Source organism: Heloderma suspectum, chromosome 1 (genome assembly GCF_057233095.1).
Source record: "Heloderma suspectum isolate Gila_16-S chromosome 1, 16-S_ref, whole genome shotgun sequence".
Taxonomy (NCBI): domain Eukaryota; kingdom Metazoa; phylum Chordata; class Lepidosauria; order Squamata; family Helodermatidae; genus Heloderma; species Heloderma suspectum.
Genome location: NC_139458.1, coordinates 70,859,229 through 70,877,994, shown reverse-complemented (window position 1 = coordinate 70,877,994; position 18,766 = coordinate 70,859,229). Strand labels below are relative to the sequence as shown.

At 42.8% G+C, this 18,766-nt stretch overlaps 1 protein-coding gene across 1 annotated transcript; it reads right to left on the bottom strand.

Annotated features, from left to right (window-relative positions):
- Positions 1 to 8,451: 8,451 nt before the first annotated feature.
- LOC146357372 (transmembrane protein 151B-like) lies at positions 8,452 to 18,514 on the bottom strand. Its single transcript, XM_084846660.1, has 3 exons — positions 18,396 to 18,514; positions 10,131 to 10,230; positions 8,452 to 9,882 (listed from the first exon to the last, which is right to left on the bottom strand). Exons 1-3 carry the CDS (start codon positions 18,512 to 18,514, stop codon positions 8,452 to 8,454), a joined length of 1,650 nt encoding a protein of 549 aa, XP_084702786.1.
- Between the last annotated feature and the right edge of the window lie 252 nt (positions 18,515 to 18,766).

Sequence of the window (18,766 nt, the reverse complement as noted above, 5' to 3'; positions counted from 1 at the left end):
ATCAACCCTGAGTGCTCATTGGAAGGACAGATACTGAAGCTGAAGCTCAAATATTTTGGCCACCTAACGCAAAGAGAAAAGTCACTTGAAAAGACCCTGATGCTGGGAAAGATTGAAGGCAAAAGGAGAAGGGGATGGCAGAGGATGAGATGGCTAGATAGCATCACTGATGCAATGAATATGAACTTGAGCACACTCCAGGAGAGAGCGGAGGACAGGAAGGCCTGGCGTGCTATGGTCCATGGGGCCACGAAGAGTCAGACATGACTTAACGAATGAACAACAATAACAGTGTGTACCAGACTTGTAGAATCTACAGTGTCTGGGCACCTGCCTGGCTTTCAGTGACTCTAAAATTTGAACTGGGCCTGGCATAAGCATAGTCTGCAGCTTTAAAGTGGTCTTGGCATGATGCTGTTGTATGCATATAGCTTCTACTTACACAGGAACTGGTTCTCTTGCTACTTTTCCTCCTGCCTCCAGGAAAAGTTATTTAAATCAAACATTTCTACTTGTAGTCAAGAGATCACTTCAAAAGCTAATCCCGTGAGTGCCACACAGTGTCATGGCTGGTGCAAACTGGCATATCTCATTTGGTTGCAGTGAATTTGAGATCTCTTGCATCAGCTAATAAACAGTTCTCCGGTCTGAGAGAAGAGTTTTACACTGATAAAGCTAAGGAAGATGAAGTCCATAAAACTAAACTGATGGCATCTGTGGTAAAACTAGATCAGAATTATTAACATACAGTAAATAAAATCAAAATATGTTTCTCATATTCAAATAACCTAGTCCAAATGTTGTCTGTTCAGGATTCCTTCTCAGTGAATTAAGAACAAATGTCGTTGTGTGATTTTCCAGTATCACATGTGTGCATCCCAAATAGACATTGCCAGTGCAAGATGTTTTACTGCCTGAGATGAAGAACAAAATAGCATCCATTCCATGCACAAAAGCCAATTAGATTGGAAGTTCAATCTTACTTCAACACTGGCAACAGGACAGCATCCTCCACCACACTTTAGGACAGTGTAGGGAGCACAGGGAGGGCAGGCTGCACGGCACACACAGCTCTGTCCTCGAACATCTTGCCACCACTTCCTGGCCCCCAGCATCTGCTGCCAGAGTTGGCCACTTCACTGTGCCTAATGATAGGGTTAGCCTTGCAAATGGATTTGGATCACATATTCCATAGTGGCAATTTATTTTAACTTGTAGAAATAGTGGATGTTACATCCTTACAGCTATTTCTGGAGTTCAGTTACACTGAAGTACTAGGATGTGAAGATTATTATTAAAAAAACTATATTATTTTTCTTCCATATTTTCAACTAATGGCAAACAAAATACATTTTAAAATGCCAAGTATTCTTATTTTTTCACTTGCTTTATTCCTATACCACTCAATAGCTAAAGCTCTCTGGGCAATTCACAAAGTAGAGATAAAACATAATATAAAACTTAATGTAAAGATACAATAAAATATCAAAAGTCCTTCCTAATCTAGCATAGGAATCTGAGTGCTGAAATAAAGATGAATTATTTGTTTCTTAATCCCTATCATAACCTTTATTTATGGCTATAAAATAAAGGTTTTATGATGTCTCCCCAAGCAAGCATACCTGTTCCTCACTGTGAGTCCTGTGAGGGATATTACTCTGCTGCCACGGTTACACCCACATTTTGTATTATTGCTAGCTTACGTGTTTTCCTGCATCAGCTTGTTTCCTGGGATATATCCCAGGAACACCTGGTATCATTTATGCTGAATCCAAGTGAAGTCATTGTTTACTGCTTCACTAATGGGTGCCTTACTGGAGGTGGGGGAAGGGTGTTCATTTCTCACTGAAGACTTGAGGTGGTTGCAGGGGAAAAGTCGGTTCTTGTTATCTTTCCCTGCAATATTCCTCAAGATGTCTGAACAGAAACAGACCTGAAGGTTGGGAAGGGCAAAGAGCAATGCAAAGTCTCCCACTTCACCCTTTCCCCCTCTCTGAATCTGAGGAGGATGGTGCTTGCCTTGGAAAACAGCCATTTTCTTCATCAACTGCTCTGCTTCTGGTGGCGGATCTCTTGGATGATTGTGCTGTGTGTGTGTCCGGCCATTCAGAACTTCTGGCAAGTGGCTTTGTTTGCGTGGAAAAGCTGTCCTCTGCTTTCCACTCACCTCACCAGAGGGCCCAGTGAGGTGCTTGTTTGCTTCCTTTATTTTATAATTTATATAAATCTTGTTTTCATCAAAAGTGCACACAGCAGTGTTCAATAAAACAAGGAAGCAGTGTAATCACATTAGCTTTGACTGATCCACCAACTACAACCCTATCTGGATGGAAATTGCCTGGCCACAGTTGTCCATGGTCTGGTAACCTCCTGTTTGGATTATTGAAATTTGTTATATGTGAAACTGTCATTTAAAATGGTCTGAAAATTCTAGCTAGCCCTAGTGATACAAAACTGTTAATGGGCACTTTGATCATTTTATGCCAGTGCTCTGTCAGCTGCACTGGCTCCCAGTCTGTTTCAGGGGCCAATTTAAAATGTTTATTTTGACCTTTAAAGCCATTAATGGGTATCTCTACACCAGCCTAAAATCCTGCATTTAAAATGGGGCTTTCTGCTTCCATTTTAAATGCAGGATCACAACTACTCCCTTTTTCACATGCTTCCTTCTCCCCCACTCCTTTCCTCCTCCTTCTCCCCATATCTGAGTCTTCCATTATCTTTCATTGTTTTTACTCTTTTCATGGAGGATACTGAAGCACAACACAACGGGGTAATTTGATAGCTCATTATCTACGATGTATTTAAAAACAGAACAAAGGGCATTTAGTGCAGGAGACGCCTTGAACGATCACTGTGTCATGTAAAGAGCCCGCAAACTTCCGTGAAGGAGCAATCTCACTCGCAGGATAAAAGCTCAGTGTGGCTTGGGACCAGGTTATATGAATGATCACCTCTTCCCACACCTGGGTGAAAAGCAAAACCTCTCCGATTTTTCTTCAAAGCGCCCAGTGATTCCCATAGCAGGCAGACAAGAGGCCTGTCATTTTGCATTGGTACATTGAAGAAGTGACTAACATGCCAGTGAGGTGGCATTCAAGCAAAGCAGGAACTGAGATCCGGGATGATGGCTTGTTCTGATGGGTTTTTCATTTACTGGGAATTGGTATGTTTTGCAACCAGTACGTTCAGACCCAGGTCAAAGGGGCTTTTCCAGTGCTAAGGAGTGTTCTGAATGATAGGTACCATTGATTAGTTATCTCAGCTGTGTGGTCTAGGTGAGCTTTGATATATTGGTGGAAGGCATGTTCAAACAAAAGATTAGAGAGAACCTTTAAGGCTTCCCAAGAATTTCTGAGGACCGAAGAGGAAGACCAGGAACATTCCAATGGACTTAGTATACACAAAAATTATGAGCACAGTGATTTCAGCTGGGTGGTAATGGTTTGCCCTGCCCATTCTAATAATGGGATTTCTAAGACTTGCATACCTTCTATAACAATATTGCTCAATGACAACTCTGATGAGGGATCTTGTTACAACATCAGTGCCTCTTGACACAGCTAAACAAACCTTGAAACAGTCTTAATTCTGCCCGTGCATCTTGCACGGAAGCGTGTTGTTCTCCACTCTGTTTCCTTCACCCCACACTTATCCAAGCCTGGTCAACACCCAGCATCCTCAGGCAGCATCCAGGGCCTCAGTGGGCCCCCCTTAAACAATTTCCCCTCTGGTGCCAGGGCACCATTTTAATTTCCTATGGCTGGCTCCCAGCTGCCCAGCACTGATGTTCGCCGCTGCCCATGTAAGCCCATTAGGGGAGGTACTGATGTAGGAGAGGGGCCACCAGAGGGTCCCCTCAAACCTGGAGCTGGCCCTGTCCTATCTAATTATATGACATAGCCTTGGACTTGCTGAACGGCTGTATCTCATTTCCTCAAAAGAAGCCCACTAAAAAGTATCACCACTATCAAGAACTTGTAAAGAGACTTTCAAGACAGGAATAAAGGTCCCAGGTATTCTTTTTTATAACTTCTAACTTGTGCCAGGAAATAAGTATACTATAGCCAATTTATGTCATTTGACTGTGGTGTATGCAAGTTTCATCCCTATACATATTAATTGTTGTTACTAGTATAAGAGAGCTTCAGCTATTGGGCAGTATAGAAATGTAGTACATAAATAACATGCAGAGTTCTTCTCTAAGGTGTTAGATTCTGGGACTTGAACAGAACCTCATGGTCTAAGATTGGAGCCTAGTTTGGTAAGCTACTTGCGGCTATGTATGCTCAAGCCTCAGAGACCTTTTTAGGAGCAGAGTGGTAGGGTGTACAATACTGGCCCCTGTGATTGACAGGTAGAATGAAGTCTCTGGATTGGCCAGGTATAATAGAATAGAAATATTATTCTATTTACCTTGCTTGGTAAATAGAATAATATCCACTGCATGCTGTATGCCTCCCTGCTAATAGTTTCATTGCTCCCAGCTTTTCCACATTCTCCAGGGAAAGATTTGGGTACAGGTGCCCTCAACTCTGGCTGGGTCCTGTCATAAGGGTAGTGAGGAAGTATGTTCTAGATGGATCATTGCTGTAAATCAGAATTACTGTTCTCCTATATGAATCCTTCAGATGCTTTTAAGACAGATGAAGATTAGCAGCACAACCTCATGCATGTCTGCTGAAGTAAGAATTCAGTTGGGCTTTCTTCCAGGTAAGTATGTACAGGATTGCAGCTTAAATAGCAGTGAACATATGACATGATTCATCACTGATTTGCTTCAGTCCTAAATATTTTTCAAAATTGTAATGAGACACAGAAGGAAAAGCAGATGTTAATACGAACTCTAACGTCTCTCCATAACTTGGCTTCTCTATGCATTCATGTTGACTGCCATATACATGTGGTAAAACTGGCATGTCATAATTCTGTAAGAATGTGTGTCAGAGTAATAGCAACATGATATTCTTCAGCATATATATTTTAGTACCAAGAAGAAGGCACTTATATATATTTAACTGTTATGAAAACCAGGAAGACATTTTGCACCGACTCCAATTACTTTCCTGTAAAGCCGGTCAAGTCTGCATAGTATAAAGCAATGTCTGCATTCCATGGTAAAATAAACACGTTATTGCAAAAAAGAATTATACCAAAACGAATTATATTTCAGGTGATGCAACAGTCAGTGCCATAAGAAACAATCATATATGTCCCAGATATACATATATAATCATTTACACATACCAAACAGACACTACAAATTTCAACATATGGGTAAGAAAAAATGGGAGTGAGAACTCAGTCCCTAGTTAGACACTGCTTGGTCATTTATTTGCTTTGCAGTGGCCACAGAAGTCCTTGTTTAAGTTGTTTCTAAAAGACAATGAATAGAATATGGCTATCTGCTGTAATCCAGAAATGATCATCAGCATTTCCGACCCAAATATAAATTGCTTCTCAGGGTTTCTTCAGTGTGTGTGTGTGTGTGTGTGTGTGTAGACTGTTGATGAGAAGGTGTCTTGAAGCAGTCCATAGCTGTACCTGAGAAGATTTTTTTAAAAAAATAAACATAGCTTAATATACAACATTCTGTGCTTCTGAGGACAAGGAGAAGCAAAGCATAACTTAAAATACCCAAAGCTGCTCTAATACAGGATTCCACATCTGCTCCTGATTAGCACCAAATGATAAAGCATGATGTAGCTTTAAAATCCATTATGTAGAAGCAGAGTGATTAGGGATCAGGACAACCATGGTTAACACCAATGTCAGTTACTAATATTACCAACAGTAACAGTCAACAAATCTAAATAGATTGATTGAATATGCAGAAAGGTACAGACTGCTTTTTTTTTTTTTTACTAGCAGAAATCAGTGTGTATTGTGTGTATTCTTCATTGGCTGCTCAGGTTCCTTACATATAAGCTTCCTTACATATAAGCAGAGCAGGGTGTTGGTGTGATCCAGTGGGAAGAGCATTGGACAATGACTATAGTTCAAATTCCTGCTCAGCACTGAGTGGCCTTGCATAAGTCACCAGCTCTCATGGTTGATTCACACATTCACCTTTATCACTCATTGTCTGTGGCTTGCATGTGTGAATGAGCTATCACAGAGTAGTCGTTGCGGATTAACATTTCATATCACCCAATGTCACCTCAAATGCAGTGCTTTTCAGTGGAAACAGTACACACATTTGGTTGAGTCACCGAGTGTTCAGTACGTAAGTGATGAGAAATCAAGTAAGGTACATGCATGTGTGAATCAACCTTCAGTCTCCCATATGAAAAATGGAAATCAGAGTTACCCATCACCACCTCTTGTCAGGCTGTTCTCAAGACCAGCAAGATAAAGTCTGCAATGCATTTTCCTCATAAATATCATTAAAAACATAAGAATAACCTCCCAAAGGCGCAACCTCCAATTTTGTTATGGTATTCTATGCAAGTCCCTCTGCTGGTCCACCAGCGGCCACTGATGCTGTGATGCACAAAAACAGTAATGGAAATTAATGTTGTCTCCAGCTGTTTTGCATGACATCCTATGTCATATGTGATAACATGGTTTAGGCAAGGAGTCTGCATGTAGTGCAAATCTGGTTGGCTGGTTCTGAGAGGCATGGGACTAGATGTGCAGCAGTTCAAATTGTTGCTTGTGCCACTGCAGCTAAAGCTAATCCATATTATCTGCCTACCTGGAACATATCCCCAGTTAACTCCATGTTGACTGGAAATTGTTTTAATCAGTGCCAGCTGACTCTTATGCTGAAAATGAGAATGAGCACATGGACTAGGTAACAGGTGTTCACATGATGATCTTGGAAGGAGCAAAGGAACTGGATGAATTGAAACATCAAACAGAAGGATAGAATGATGACAAAGGAACAGGAGAGAGAGATTTTTAAAATTTAAAACAGAGAAAAGATAGAGAAAAACTCTGGAAAGGGCAGAAGAGATCACTATGACAAGGTTGGAGATAATGTCAGATTGAAAGACATGTGACCTCTAAGGCAGGGGTGAGCAGAAGATAGATCTACAGATGTTTTGGACTTCAACTCCCAAAAACTCCTGTCAGTGTGGCCAATTGTTAGGAATGTTGGGGGATGAAGTCCAAAACATCTAGAGATCTTCCTGCCTATCCCTGATCTATGATGAGCCTTGGAATGAACCTGTCAAATATATCAGATCCATATTATGCACTCTGCTTGACCTATATGCACACAAAAACAGCGAAGAAAGTGCTTTCCCTTTTCCCCATTCCTGAAAATGACAACAGGCCAGAGATGATCACCATTCTGCTCTTCATGCTACCAGGAGGATGTCATAAATTTCCCCACTATCAGGAACATCACTATTGTTCCACTGTCAGGTGACAACTCCCATATTTCAAGCTGTGGGGGATTTCAGGAGATATGAGTGGGCACAAGAACAGGTGTGCTCTTTTAATAGAGATGTTCAGGTAACAACACTCTAGCAGGAGTCTTGGTTTGGCTGAGATACCATAATATATTGGCATAATGGCTAAGCCTGGTTTGACTATTTTCATCAACATGGAGTTGTAAGTGAAGTAGCTCTTTCTACCAAATGGAGGAGGAAAATCACCCTTTCACCTATCTGCTTTTAACCAGAAGAATTATAGGGAGAGTGTGACATGCACAGACACTAGCTTAGGAAAAAAACCCTTAGATTTTAGGAGGGGGGGAAATCTGGCCTTTTCTATGGCACTGGTTCTCTTTGCCCTATGATGAATGAAGGATGTCAAATGCATTAATGTTGGCAAAGTACTTGCAGGCCCTCAAATGAACATGCCTGTATGAATGTAAAAAAAGAATGGGAAAATGAGAAAGAAAATATGAGAAATAGAAGGGTAAGTATATTTCAGGAGGAAAATGAAGTATGATGAAGAGAAGATGAGGGTGATTTCAGACAAAATATTTCTATTATGTCTGCAGGTCCACACACAATAGTTTCCCTGTGTGGAAATGAGATAATAAAGTCACTGTGTGGGGTTTTTACCACCTCATAGCTAAATGGGCCCTTGTGTGCTGTGGTGTAATAGATAGTGTGTAGGACTTTTGACTAGGGATACCTGGGTTCAAATTTCTGTTCAGCCATGAAGCTCACTGGACAGCCTTGGGAAAATCATGTTCTTTCATGCTCTAATCATAAGATTATTGTAACTACAAGCTAGAATAACCCCATGAACACTGCCCTGAGCAACTTGGAGGCAAGGCAGGATATTAATGTAATAAAAACTCACTGATAAATATATTAATTGACACTTCACTTAGAACTGACCTTCTTAGACTTCTGGGTGAACATGCCTCATTTGGAGAAATGACTAACTGAGACTTAATCAGTTGCATCATATTGCCTTCCTGGCATTGCTATCACTGGCAAACAGTGTTTGGGCAGTGAAGCTGTCTTACTGGAGAGACCGGGAGCATATTCACAGTGAAGTCTCCAGGCAGGATGCACGGCGGAGGTAGAAGTGCCTCCCTTCCTGCCCTTCTGGCCTATGCACAATTAGTACTGGGAAAAACCGAGCATCATGGTAAGTGGGTGGGTTTTCATTGATGGCCAGTTGGCTAGAGTGGGAACAGCACTGGTCATCCTGGCAGCCGCGGTCAGCGATACTGCTGCTGTGACTCCTCCACAGGCCTGTCCTGTGAGAGCCATGAATCTGGCACAAGGAGAAATGGCTGGTATTGAGTGAGACCTGTGAATTTCCACTGCAGCTGTAGAAGGCGTGGCGAGAGAAGATGGAAGAGGTACTAGAGGCATGATGGCAGTGCTCACAGCCATGAGTAATTTCACTGTAACTGCACAAGGAGTAGCCATTGCATATGGGGGCATTTGTCAGGTCCATAAGCATGGCCTCTGAGTAGCTGGGAATCAGTTGACGATTGGTACAGATGTGCCACTCAAGTTCAGTACTGTCCTGAGTGCTAACTCGGGGTATGCGATACCTGTACAAGGGCTCCTCAGCTACAGTGGACACTCTGTACTCCACCCCAAGGAGCTTCTCCACATGGTAGTGTACATATGCAGTCTGATACTCTATGAAAACTCTGAGTGGCCATGAGATCATCATCAGAGCAGCCACCCAGAAAGCATAATGGGATACATACCAAGGGAGATGGTCTGGGTCCCCATAAGCCATCATGAGCTCTTTGAAGTCTATGTTTTTGAGTTTCATGCCTTCCCTGACCTCCATGTAGTCATCCAACCCTTCAATCTCTGTGAAGAAATGAGCCCTCTGTGTCAGGTAAGAGTTCTCAGATTCTGTGTTTGCAAAACTGAAACACTTGGTGAACTTTAGTTTTGTGGCCAAATACCACTCCAGGCCCATGAGCTCTTTAGAGATGTCCTTGAATCCACAGTGGGAATAGTCAAACTCAGCTTCAGCCACATGGGTGTTGACTCTCTCATGGTAGACCTGGGTGGTGGTATAAGCATCACCGTTGCGGTACCGAGTCACCTGTCTGGTTCGTCGGACAAAGTGGTAGCTTATGGCTTTCCACCATATACACGGTGTGGCCTGCTTCATTCTGGCAATTCGGTCATAGACACTTTCCACATCAGCCTTGTACTGGAGTTCACTTTTGGCACGGCAGTGCCAACATTCCACCAGATAGACCACGTAGAGCATGGTGAGAAATGCTAATGGAATATACACGTAGCCATCAGAGCAAGGACTATCATGGTAGATCATAGACTTGCCTTTGAAAGAGCTATCAAAAGTGAGCTTAGTTACTTGTGTGAGTTGGCACCAAGCTACAGCCCCTAGGCAGCCGTACATAAGAATGGAGAGGAGGAGGCACTTCCAGTGGGACTCCCTGCACATGGAAGAACTCAAAGACTGCTTGACCGGTTGTTGCTGAGAATCAAAGAGCAAAAAAGGAGATAGGAGAGAGAGAGAGAAATTATTGTGAGATCAGTTTAAATATTATTTACAATCTTACATTTACACTGAAGACTGGATATGGTTTGGTACCCAAATAACTTGGACCCAGTCAGTGTCTTCAAGTGCAGTGGTGAACAAGAACTCTCCTGCCAACAATGGATTTCTGGGCCCCAGATCACTCTAAACTGAGACTAAGATTTCAGGGCTGCTTCTGATGTTACCATTTTCAAGTTACTCTTAGGAGAAAAAGACACAAGCCTGCTGACTCTCTTGAGGAATTCTTGGTATCCAAATTTCTGATTTGCTAGCATGCATGGCTTTCTAGAGTACAATTTTTATCACAGGACTGACATTCTGCTGTACCAGTGTTAGAAACCAACCTGTTCCCCTGCACCCCATCTCATTCCTAATGCTGTCGTGAACAAAAGCAGGCTGGAGCTGTTAAGGGACATCAATTTATTTCTATGACACCTGAGAGTGAAATAACCAGCATTAGTTAATGAATTCTCCATTGGACATTGAATTCTCAAGTTCAAATTCTCAGGTACCTTCCTGCTCTTCAAGATCTGTGGATCTTTTTGAAAATCCCTCTGTCCATTAAGCTGCAGGCCACTGCTGAACAGATTTTTTCAGGTTAGCTATTACATCTGGGTAGATTTGAAAGAAGCCAGAGGCCCGTGAGACTTGGATTTCTAACCTGTGGCAAGCTGGGCCTAGATTTGACTGTGATCTCTGTCTTGAATGTACCACATAAGTCTGCAGATAAGGGTTCACATGAAGCAGGGATGGGGAACCTGTGGCCTTCAAGATGGGACTTCCTCTCCCATCATCTTCATCCAGCATGGCCAATGGTCAAGGTTGATGGGAATTGTAGTCCAAAACCATTTGGAGGGACACAGGTCCCCCACTCCTGACATAAAAGCTCCCTGGGGATGGCATATCTGTCCTACTTTATAGACGACAGTCCTCTATTTGAAGGCATCCTCTATTTGAAGGGCTGTCCAGTCCAGTTTAAAGATGAAGACCAATAAGACGAGAGAGCGGCAGGAGCCTTGGAGTTGCCTATCTACTGTTAGCATCAGGACAGCAAAGCGAGTAGGCACAGAGGTTACCTGGTCCCAGTCTTCCACATCATGGTGAAACGTATTGTATTTCGATTATAATAACTATTTCTAAATTTGTATGTATACATAATATACATTAGTATATGCAAATATCATCCAAACCTATCCTCTTTTTTCCTCTTTTTTAGTGATGCATTTCCTTTTTGGTGATGTGGAAGTGGCCACCCTAATTCCTACACACAGAACATTAGCATGTCAAATGAATTATAGGCTAGAACCCCTCTCCCTAGCATTTCATTTTCTATGTGCAGGAACCCGCCCCCCCCCCCCGCCCCCCCCGCAATGGAGGAGCATTTAGTCATCTGAGCGTCACCTGAACTCTGAAATGATATAGTCCAGACACAGGGCCCTGCTAGCATGGGGCATGCTACAGTCTCAAGAGTGATGCGCCCAGAGCCACTAGATAAGGGGGCATACATGTAGGACTGTATTCTCAGTGTGTAGCTGCTTTTAAAGCACCAACTCAGTCCACAGTTCTTTAGAACATAGGAAGCCGCCTTATACTGAATCAGACCATTGAGTTCCTGGTCGACAGCTGGTTGGCCACTGTGTGAACAGAATGCTGGACCAGATGGACCCTTGGTTTGATCCAGTATGGCTCTTCTTATGTTCTTATGTCTATTTAGCCCAGTATTGTTGATGCTGACTGGCAGCTGCTTTCCAGAGTTTCAGGCAGGATTCTTTCCTAGCACTACCAGGAGATGTCAGTGACTGAATCTGAGACCTATTGAATGCAAAGTATGTGCTCTAACAGTGACCTGTAGCCCTTCCAGATTTCAGATTTATCAGAGCTACTTTGCTTTTTACTAGAACCCCAAGATCCTCCAACCAAAGTCAGTTGGAAAAGATTGAGAATTAAAGAAGAGGGTGCCTCTGAGCACATCCTGAGCCTAAGATTTGTTTTCAGGGCCAGAGTTGAATTCAGCTCCCAGTCGTTTCACACAAAATCCCACCCCTGATGACCCCTAGCTTTCTTCATTTCAACAGCCTAATTTAGGTGGGAAATGTCATTTTGTTGTTGCTATTGTTAAGTAGTTGGGAGTCAGAAACCTTTCCTGATCTACTGCGAATCACCCAGAGATCTCCTAGTAGATGACAATCTACCTTCTGCCCATCCCTGATTTAGGGCTGACTGAACATTGATCTCACTGATAAACATTCAGAATGACTCCACCCAGTCATGTTATTAGTATTGAACCAGCTCAGGAACTGAGATTAGAGCCTCTGCTCTGCTGATGAATATTCTGGTTTGTATTCTGAAGTATGTGTTTGTGTGTCTGTATAGAAAAAGTATGCAGTTTGCCTGATTACTGGTTATGTTACTGCTTTATGACATGTACATATGAAGCTGCCTTATACTGTGTCTCACAATAGATCCATCTGCACCAGTACTGTTTGACCAGCAGCAGCTCAGGCTGAGTTTTTCTTTTCTAGTTTTGTGATTTGAATCTGGGATGCAGGCCTGTGATGAAGTCTTGGAGCTCCATGCTACCTTCCCACTCTTCAAGATGTGAGAATCTTTTTGATTTCTCAGTCCATCAAGCCATGGGCCCCTGTTGAACAAGGTTTTTTCAGTGGTAGCCCCAAAGCTTCCTCCTGCTTTTCAACAAATCAGCAGCTTCCCCCTTTTAAGCAGGTAGTTAAAAGTGATTTTTTAGGCATGCTTTTTAGTATTACTTGTGGTTTTAATCTGCCGTTTTTTGGCTGTTTTTAAAAATTATTGTATTGTATTGTATTGTATTTTTGTACCTTGCTTTGAGAATCCTAGCTGGAAGGGGGGTTATAGGAGGGTTATAATCCTACGGCCCCTAGACAGAGGCTGGAGGGCCATAGTGTAAAGGAAGGTGGGACCCCCAAGGCTCTACTAGCCCCCTTGATCTGCTGCCACCACCTCTCTAAGCTGGCTCAGCCTGACCCAAGAGAAACCCTCCAACCCCCTCTCACCCTTGGGAGGGAAACAGTAGCCACTGAATTTAGCACTGACCCAGGAAAGAAATAGCAGCAATAGTGTGAGGTAGATATTTATTTACAAGATAAGGGGTAAGGGAATGGGAACAGAAATAAAACAAAGTACAATTTAGAATTCCCCCAAGAATCAATTCCCTGTTTGGAAACCCAACATAAGATAAATCGATAACACTACCTGGCCTAGCTACTCACACCTCGAAGTAGGATCCTTTGTCGTAGCCAGCATTCCAACACCTTGCACCCAGACAGAATGAAACCAAAGGCCAAAAGAAGGAGGACTGCTTGCCTGTTTTTATCTGTTCTCAGCCCTGCTTCTAGTTCTTTCCTCCCTCCTCCCTTCTCCCAAGGAGGATGAGATGCTTTTTCACACCTCTCCAGCTGTGCCCACCCTTTGGCAGGCCGGGGTGGTTTACGACCTTGAAGCCCGATAAGGCCTCCAGCCTTCTGCCTTCAGTCCTGGCACTACCCAGCCTCCCCTCCACTCCAGGTATCCTGAACTGCAAATCTTCTCGGGATCCTACTCCTTCCTACCATAAAACAATAAAAGTACTACCTAAAACTCATGCTTTATACTATTAACCCTTTCCCACCACAGCCTTCCACTCCATAAGGCTTTCTCCTTTACACATAGGCTAAGTAGGATTCCTAGATCTGAGGTCAGAGTCAGCGCTCCAATCTCAGAGCCAGGAATCTAAGTTCCCCTCTCCCTCCCCCCTGCAGCCGGTGTGGAGAAAACCATGCCAGCTGCCTGTCTGAAGTGGCAAAGGCAACCTCGGAGAGGAGGGAGAGGAGGCATGCCAGTGGGCATTGTATCCCCAGGCCTCCCCAGCTTCCTTCCCTTCCACTCGGCAGAGCCCCAGCTAGACAGATGAAAAAGCCTGTCTAGTAAACTGCAAAGCGGGAGCAGTTGGGAGGCAAAGATCACCTCCGCTGCTCTGCACTGGATGCTGTAAGCCTCCAAGTTTGGAGGCTTATGGAGCGCTGGCATAATATCGCACCCTAAAGCATAAACACAACCACTAAGTCCCTGTTATCCTATGACATACTTTAGCACAGGGATGGGCAACCTTACGTTGTGTCGTGGACCACATTCCACACATCGGCAGTGAGCAGGGTTGAAGCTGGTGGTGGACAGAGCCTGAGCCAAAAGTGAGTAGGTCACTCCTTTTCTCTTTCTGCCACTCTCTTTACTTTCTCTCTGCCAATCGCTTTCCTCTTTCTCCCGGCCCTCCTTCCACCCCTTGCAGCAGGCTGCGGGGGAAGAGACAGTTCACTCTTGCCAGAGGTCTGAAATCGCACGCAGAAGGCTTTTGAAATTAGGCTGACGGCCACGTGAAATTAGGCCGAGGCCTGCAGATTGCCACCCCTGCTTTAGCAGGAGACCAAAACATAATATTCCTCACTTTAACTTCTTTTTACATTGGAATGTTAAGGAAATAAATAGTAACTGCAGAATGGATCAATCAAGCATATTCAAGGCTGGGTCCAAATCCAGCCATCATTATGATGGTAAATATTCATATGAAACTCACACTGCCCATAAAATGCAACCCCTTTGCTATGTCATACATTTTAAATACTCACAACTACCCACCCTGCAGGCATAGCAGAGCCCCTTAACTGCAGGGTCTCATATACATGGGAAGTCTGGGGGTAGAGATGCCAAGTCTGCATTTGGGCAGGCCCCTAAACAATCTTGGCTGAGATCTCAAAGCAAATCTGAAAATTGTGTATGAATCTCCCTATGTCCTTCAATTGAATCTATTCAGAGTAGTGTGAGATGAGGGTAAGAATAACTCCCAAACATCCTTGCCAGATGCCTGCCTTTTAAACAGTGGAGGCTGGTGGCTCCAATTTCAGTGGGGCTTTAAATCCTCAGAACCTTGGATAGCTCCATTAGAGTTCCGGCTGGTTCTGACTGAAACCCAGAGCGGATTCACAGCCTCACTGAAATCAGAGCCACCAGCTTCCACTATTTTTAAAGAGACATTCCTTTTTCTGTGCTCAGTCAGCAATGGATAGGACTCTCACAGCATGAGTAAGGCTATAAACGAACACCAGTGCTTCAATTTGGCTGCAAGATTGGCCTCATTGGGTATTTGTGTGTCTGTTGGACCAGCTCCTTGTATTGTCATTATTGTTGTTTTGTTTTTGCCATTTCTTTGTTTTTTCAAAGGGTATAATGTTTTCCAGTCTTGGTCCCATTCACCACAGTTTCTTGAATGTATTCCTTTCTGCCTTTACTGTATAAATTATTGCTATTTTTAGTAGAATATAGTAATTTAAAGTTCCCCGGTCTATCACCATAATGTGCAACAGGAAAGTTTGCATAAGAGTTGCTACATACTGTTACAAATTATCAACACATGAATCAACCACTCCCAAATCTTATAAAGATTTATAAGATAAATCTTATAAAGACTTCCCAAGAGTGGCTTATTGAAGTTAATTAATATGCTAATAAAATCACTTTCACTTGCATAATTCATCATTTGTTTACTACTTATAGTGTGAAACTTTTTGATTCAGGAGGCTTATTTAAATTGTCATTGTGCCCAAGGACTCCAGAAGTTGCAGATTTAGAACTGGAATATCTGGTACCTACCATGGTTGTATATGTGCTGCCAAGGCAGCAACAGAAAGTCTGATGTGCATGATTTAGTGTGTTAAAAAAATCTCAAGCCCAATTAAGTAGTTGTACTCTCCAATATATACACCTGTAAAATCTTTGGTGTATATTCATCTGCAGCTTATAAAACATCAAAGCTCCAGATTGATTGTACAACTCTCGCCACAAGTCATTTTATAGAGTTTCAAAACTCCTATCAAAAGACCACGTGAAATTCGTGACCCCAAAGATCAAGAAGTGGTAAGAATCTGTTTCATTGCGCCTGATACTAGTGCTTATAAGTTTATTGTTTTAAACTGTTTTTATTGTATGTTGTACATCGCCCAGAGTGGCTGGGTGACCAGCCAGATGGGCGATTAATAAATTTAATAATAATAAATAAATAAATAAATAAATAGTGCTTATAAGCGCATGCTTTCTTGCAGTGCAGCTATACACTGGCTGCCACTTTGTTTCCAAGCAAAATATAAAGTGCTGGTTCATACCTTTAAGGCCTTACATGGTGTAGGTCCAAGGTACTTTAGGGAGCGCCTTCTCCCTTGCATCCCAGTCCACCACCTGAGGTCCTCTGAGGGCTATCTGCTGCAGCTGCCTAATGTGAGACTGGCAGCCACATGCGAGAGGAGCCTTTGCTGCCCCTCAGTTGTGGAATGACCTCCTGGTTGAAATGCGCCTGCTGACCTCTTTGAAAGTTTTTAAACAGGCATTAAAGACTCTATTATTCTTGCAGACCTTTCTTTTTTTAGAACTCTTGTTCCTTTGGCTGACTTTTGTTTACTGTTTTTAAGCTATGGTGTTTGTATATATTGTCCCTATGCTTTTATGTAAATGGTTCTTAAACTTTGTATATTGTATTATAATGTTTTAACTTTTGTAAACCACCCAGAGAGCTTTGGCTATGGGGCAGTATAGTAATGTAAGAAATAATAATAATAATAATAATAATATACATAAAGTGTGGAACAGTAAATTCCTGTAGTTTTATTGTTGTTGTTGTTGTTGTTGTTGTTGTTCAGTCGTTCAGTCGTGTCCGACTCTTCGTGACCCCATGGACCAAAGCACGCCAGGCCTTCCTGTCCTCCGCTCTCTCCTGGAGCGTGCTCAAGTTCATATTCATTGCATCCGTGATGCTATCTAGCCATCTCATCCTCTGCCGTCCCCTTCTCCTTTTGCCTTCAGTCTTTCCCAGCATCACGGTCTTTTCCAGAGAGTTTTCTCTTCGCATTAGGTGGCCAAAATATTTGAGCTTCAGCTTCAGTATCTGTCCTTCCAATGAGCACTCAGGGTTGATTTCCTTTAGGATGGACTGATTTGACCTCCTTGCAGTCCAGGGGACTCGTAAGAGTCTTCTCCAGCACCACAGTTCGAAGGCATCAATTCTTCGGCGCTCAGCCTTCCTTATAGTCCAGCTCTCACAGCCATACATTACTACTGGGAAAACCATAGCTTTGATTAGACGGACCTTTGTCGGCAAGGTGATGTCTCTGCTTCTTACTCTGCTGTCTAGGTTTGCCATAGCTTTCCTCCCAAGGAGCAAGCGTCTTTTAATTTCATGGCTACAGTCACCGTCTGCGGTGATCTTGGAGCCCAAAAAAGTAAAATCTGTCACTGCTTCCATTTCTTCCCCTTCCATATGCCAGGAAGTGATGGGGCCAGATGCCATGATCTTAGTTTTTTTAATGTTGAGTTTCAAACCAGCTTTTGCACTCTCCTCTTTCACCCTCGACAAGAGGCTCTTTAGATCTGTGGCTCTTAGTTCTCATGCTTATCACCCCATCTCTGTATATAAATAAGGTACAAAACACCAAGCTTATAAAAATTCTGCCTGGAATAACAGGAAAAAATACACTGGGAAACAAAAATGTTAAGAAGTTTAATGGATGTGAACATTGACTATATCCTTGTGCATTTGCCAAAGAGTCACATTTGTAATATGGACACTGTTAAGAGCCTGGATGTGCAAAAGAGCCTGCCCATAGTGTTTACCTTGATGAACTGCAATTCTTTCTCAAGTGAACCTGAGTACCAGTCTACATAAGCTTCATTCTATTGCATTTGCATAAACACCACTGCATTAAACTAGCCGTTAGCCTTTTGCGGTCTGCTTTACCATATTCTTGCCTTTTTACTTTCTACTTATCTGTTTCACTTTTTCCTCCTTCTTGTTAATTTTAATTGCTGAACCACCACCACCATACACACCGTTTGTCTCTTGCTTTCCTGCCATTGCTATTTTTCTGTTCAGCTCACATCTAGATTACTCTTTTCTCTCTCTTGCTCAGGAGAAAAGATAAACTAGGGCATCATATGGTACCAGAAAAGCACAAAAATGTGTGTAAAATAATTCAGAGGGGGGAAAAACACAATCCCAAAGAAGTAACAAAGATTAACCAGAACTGTGCAAAATGTCTGTGGAAAATTAGCACAGAAAAATCTAACCCATTGTGGAATGATTGCAAGCAAACCGGACAAAATCTAAAAGCAAAGTTCTCTTCTCCTTATGTTCCAAAGAAAAGTCAGAGCACACAAAGGGCACCAAGAAAAAAACAACCACAGCATGTATGTGAAAAAGAGAGCCGAATCTAAGATGGGGTCCAGTGCAGAAGAATGAAAGCCTCTCTGTTCTCCAGCACCCCAAACCTCTTCCTGCTCTCTGATTGGTTCCTTCTCTTTCCCCCACCCTCCACTCATAATGAAAATTCGGTGCTGTATTGATAGATGGTAGGTCAGGGGTCTGGGGGGATCATTACATCACTTCTCTTTACTTCCCAGAAACAGCTTCATTTTGATTGGGGGCAAGTGATGTATCAGTTATCAAGCGTGGTGTGCACTGGGAACCATCCTTAGAAATATCCAACTCTGTATCTTCGCCAAACTGGTCCATTGTCTAGTAGCTTGTCTAATGCCAAGTCACTATAGCAACCTTTTATCTGTCTTTCCCCTTTTTCCAGAATCCAGAGGTCTAGGCCAAGCAAAATCTCTGCCCTCCTTTCTAACTAGAAACAGGTGCCATATTGTTTAAGAACCAAACCAAAGATTTCTTCTGCTCCATTCCATGGCTCTGTAGGCCTTATCACCAGTACCCCCTGGACCCCGAAAATAGGACCTGAGCAACATTAACTGGTTCAAAGGATAC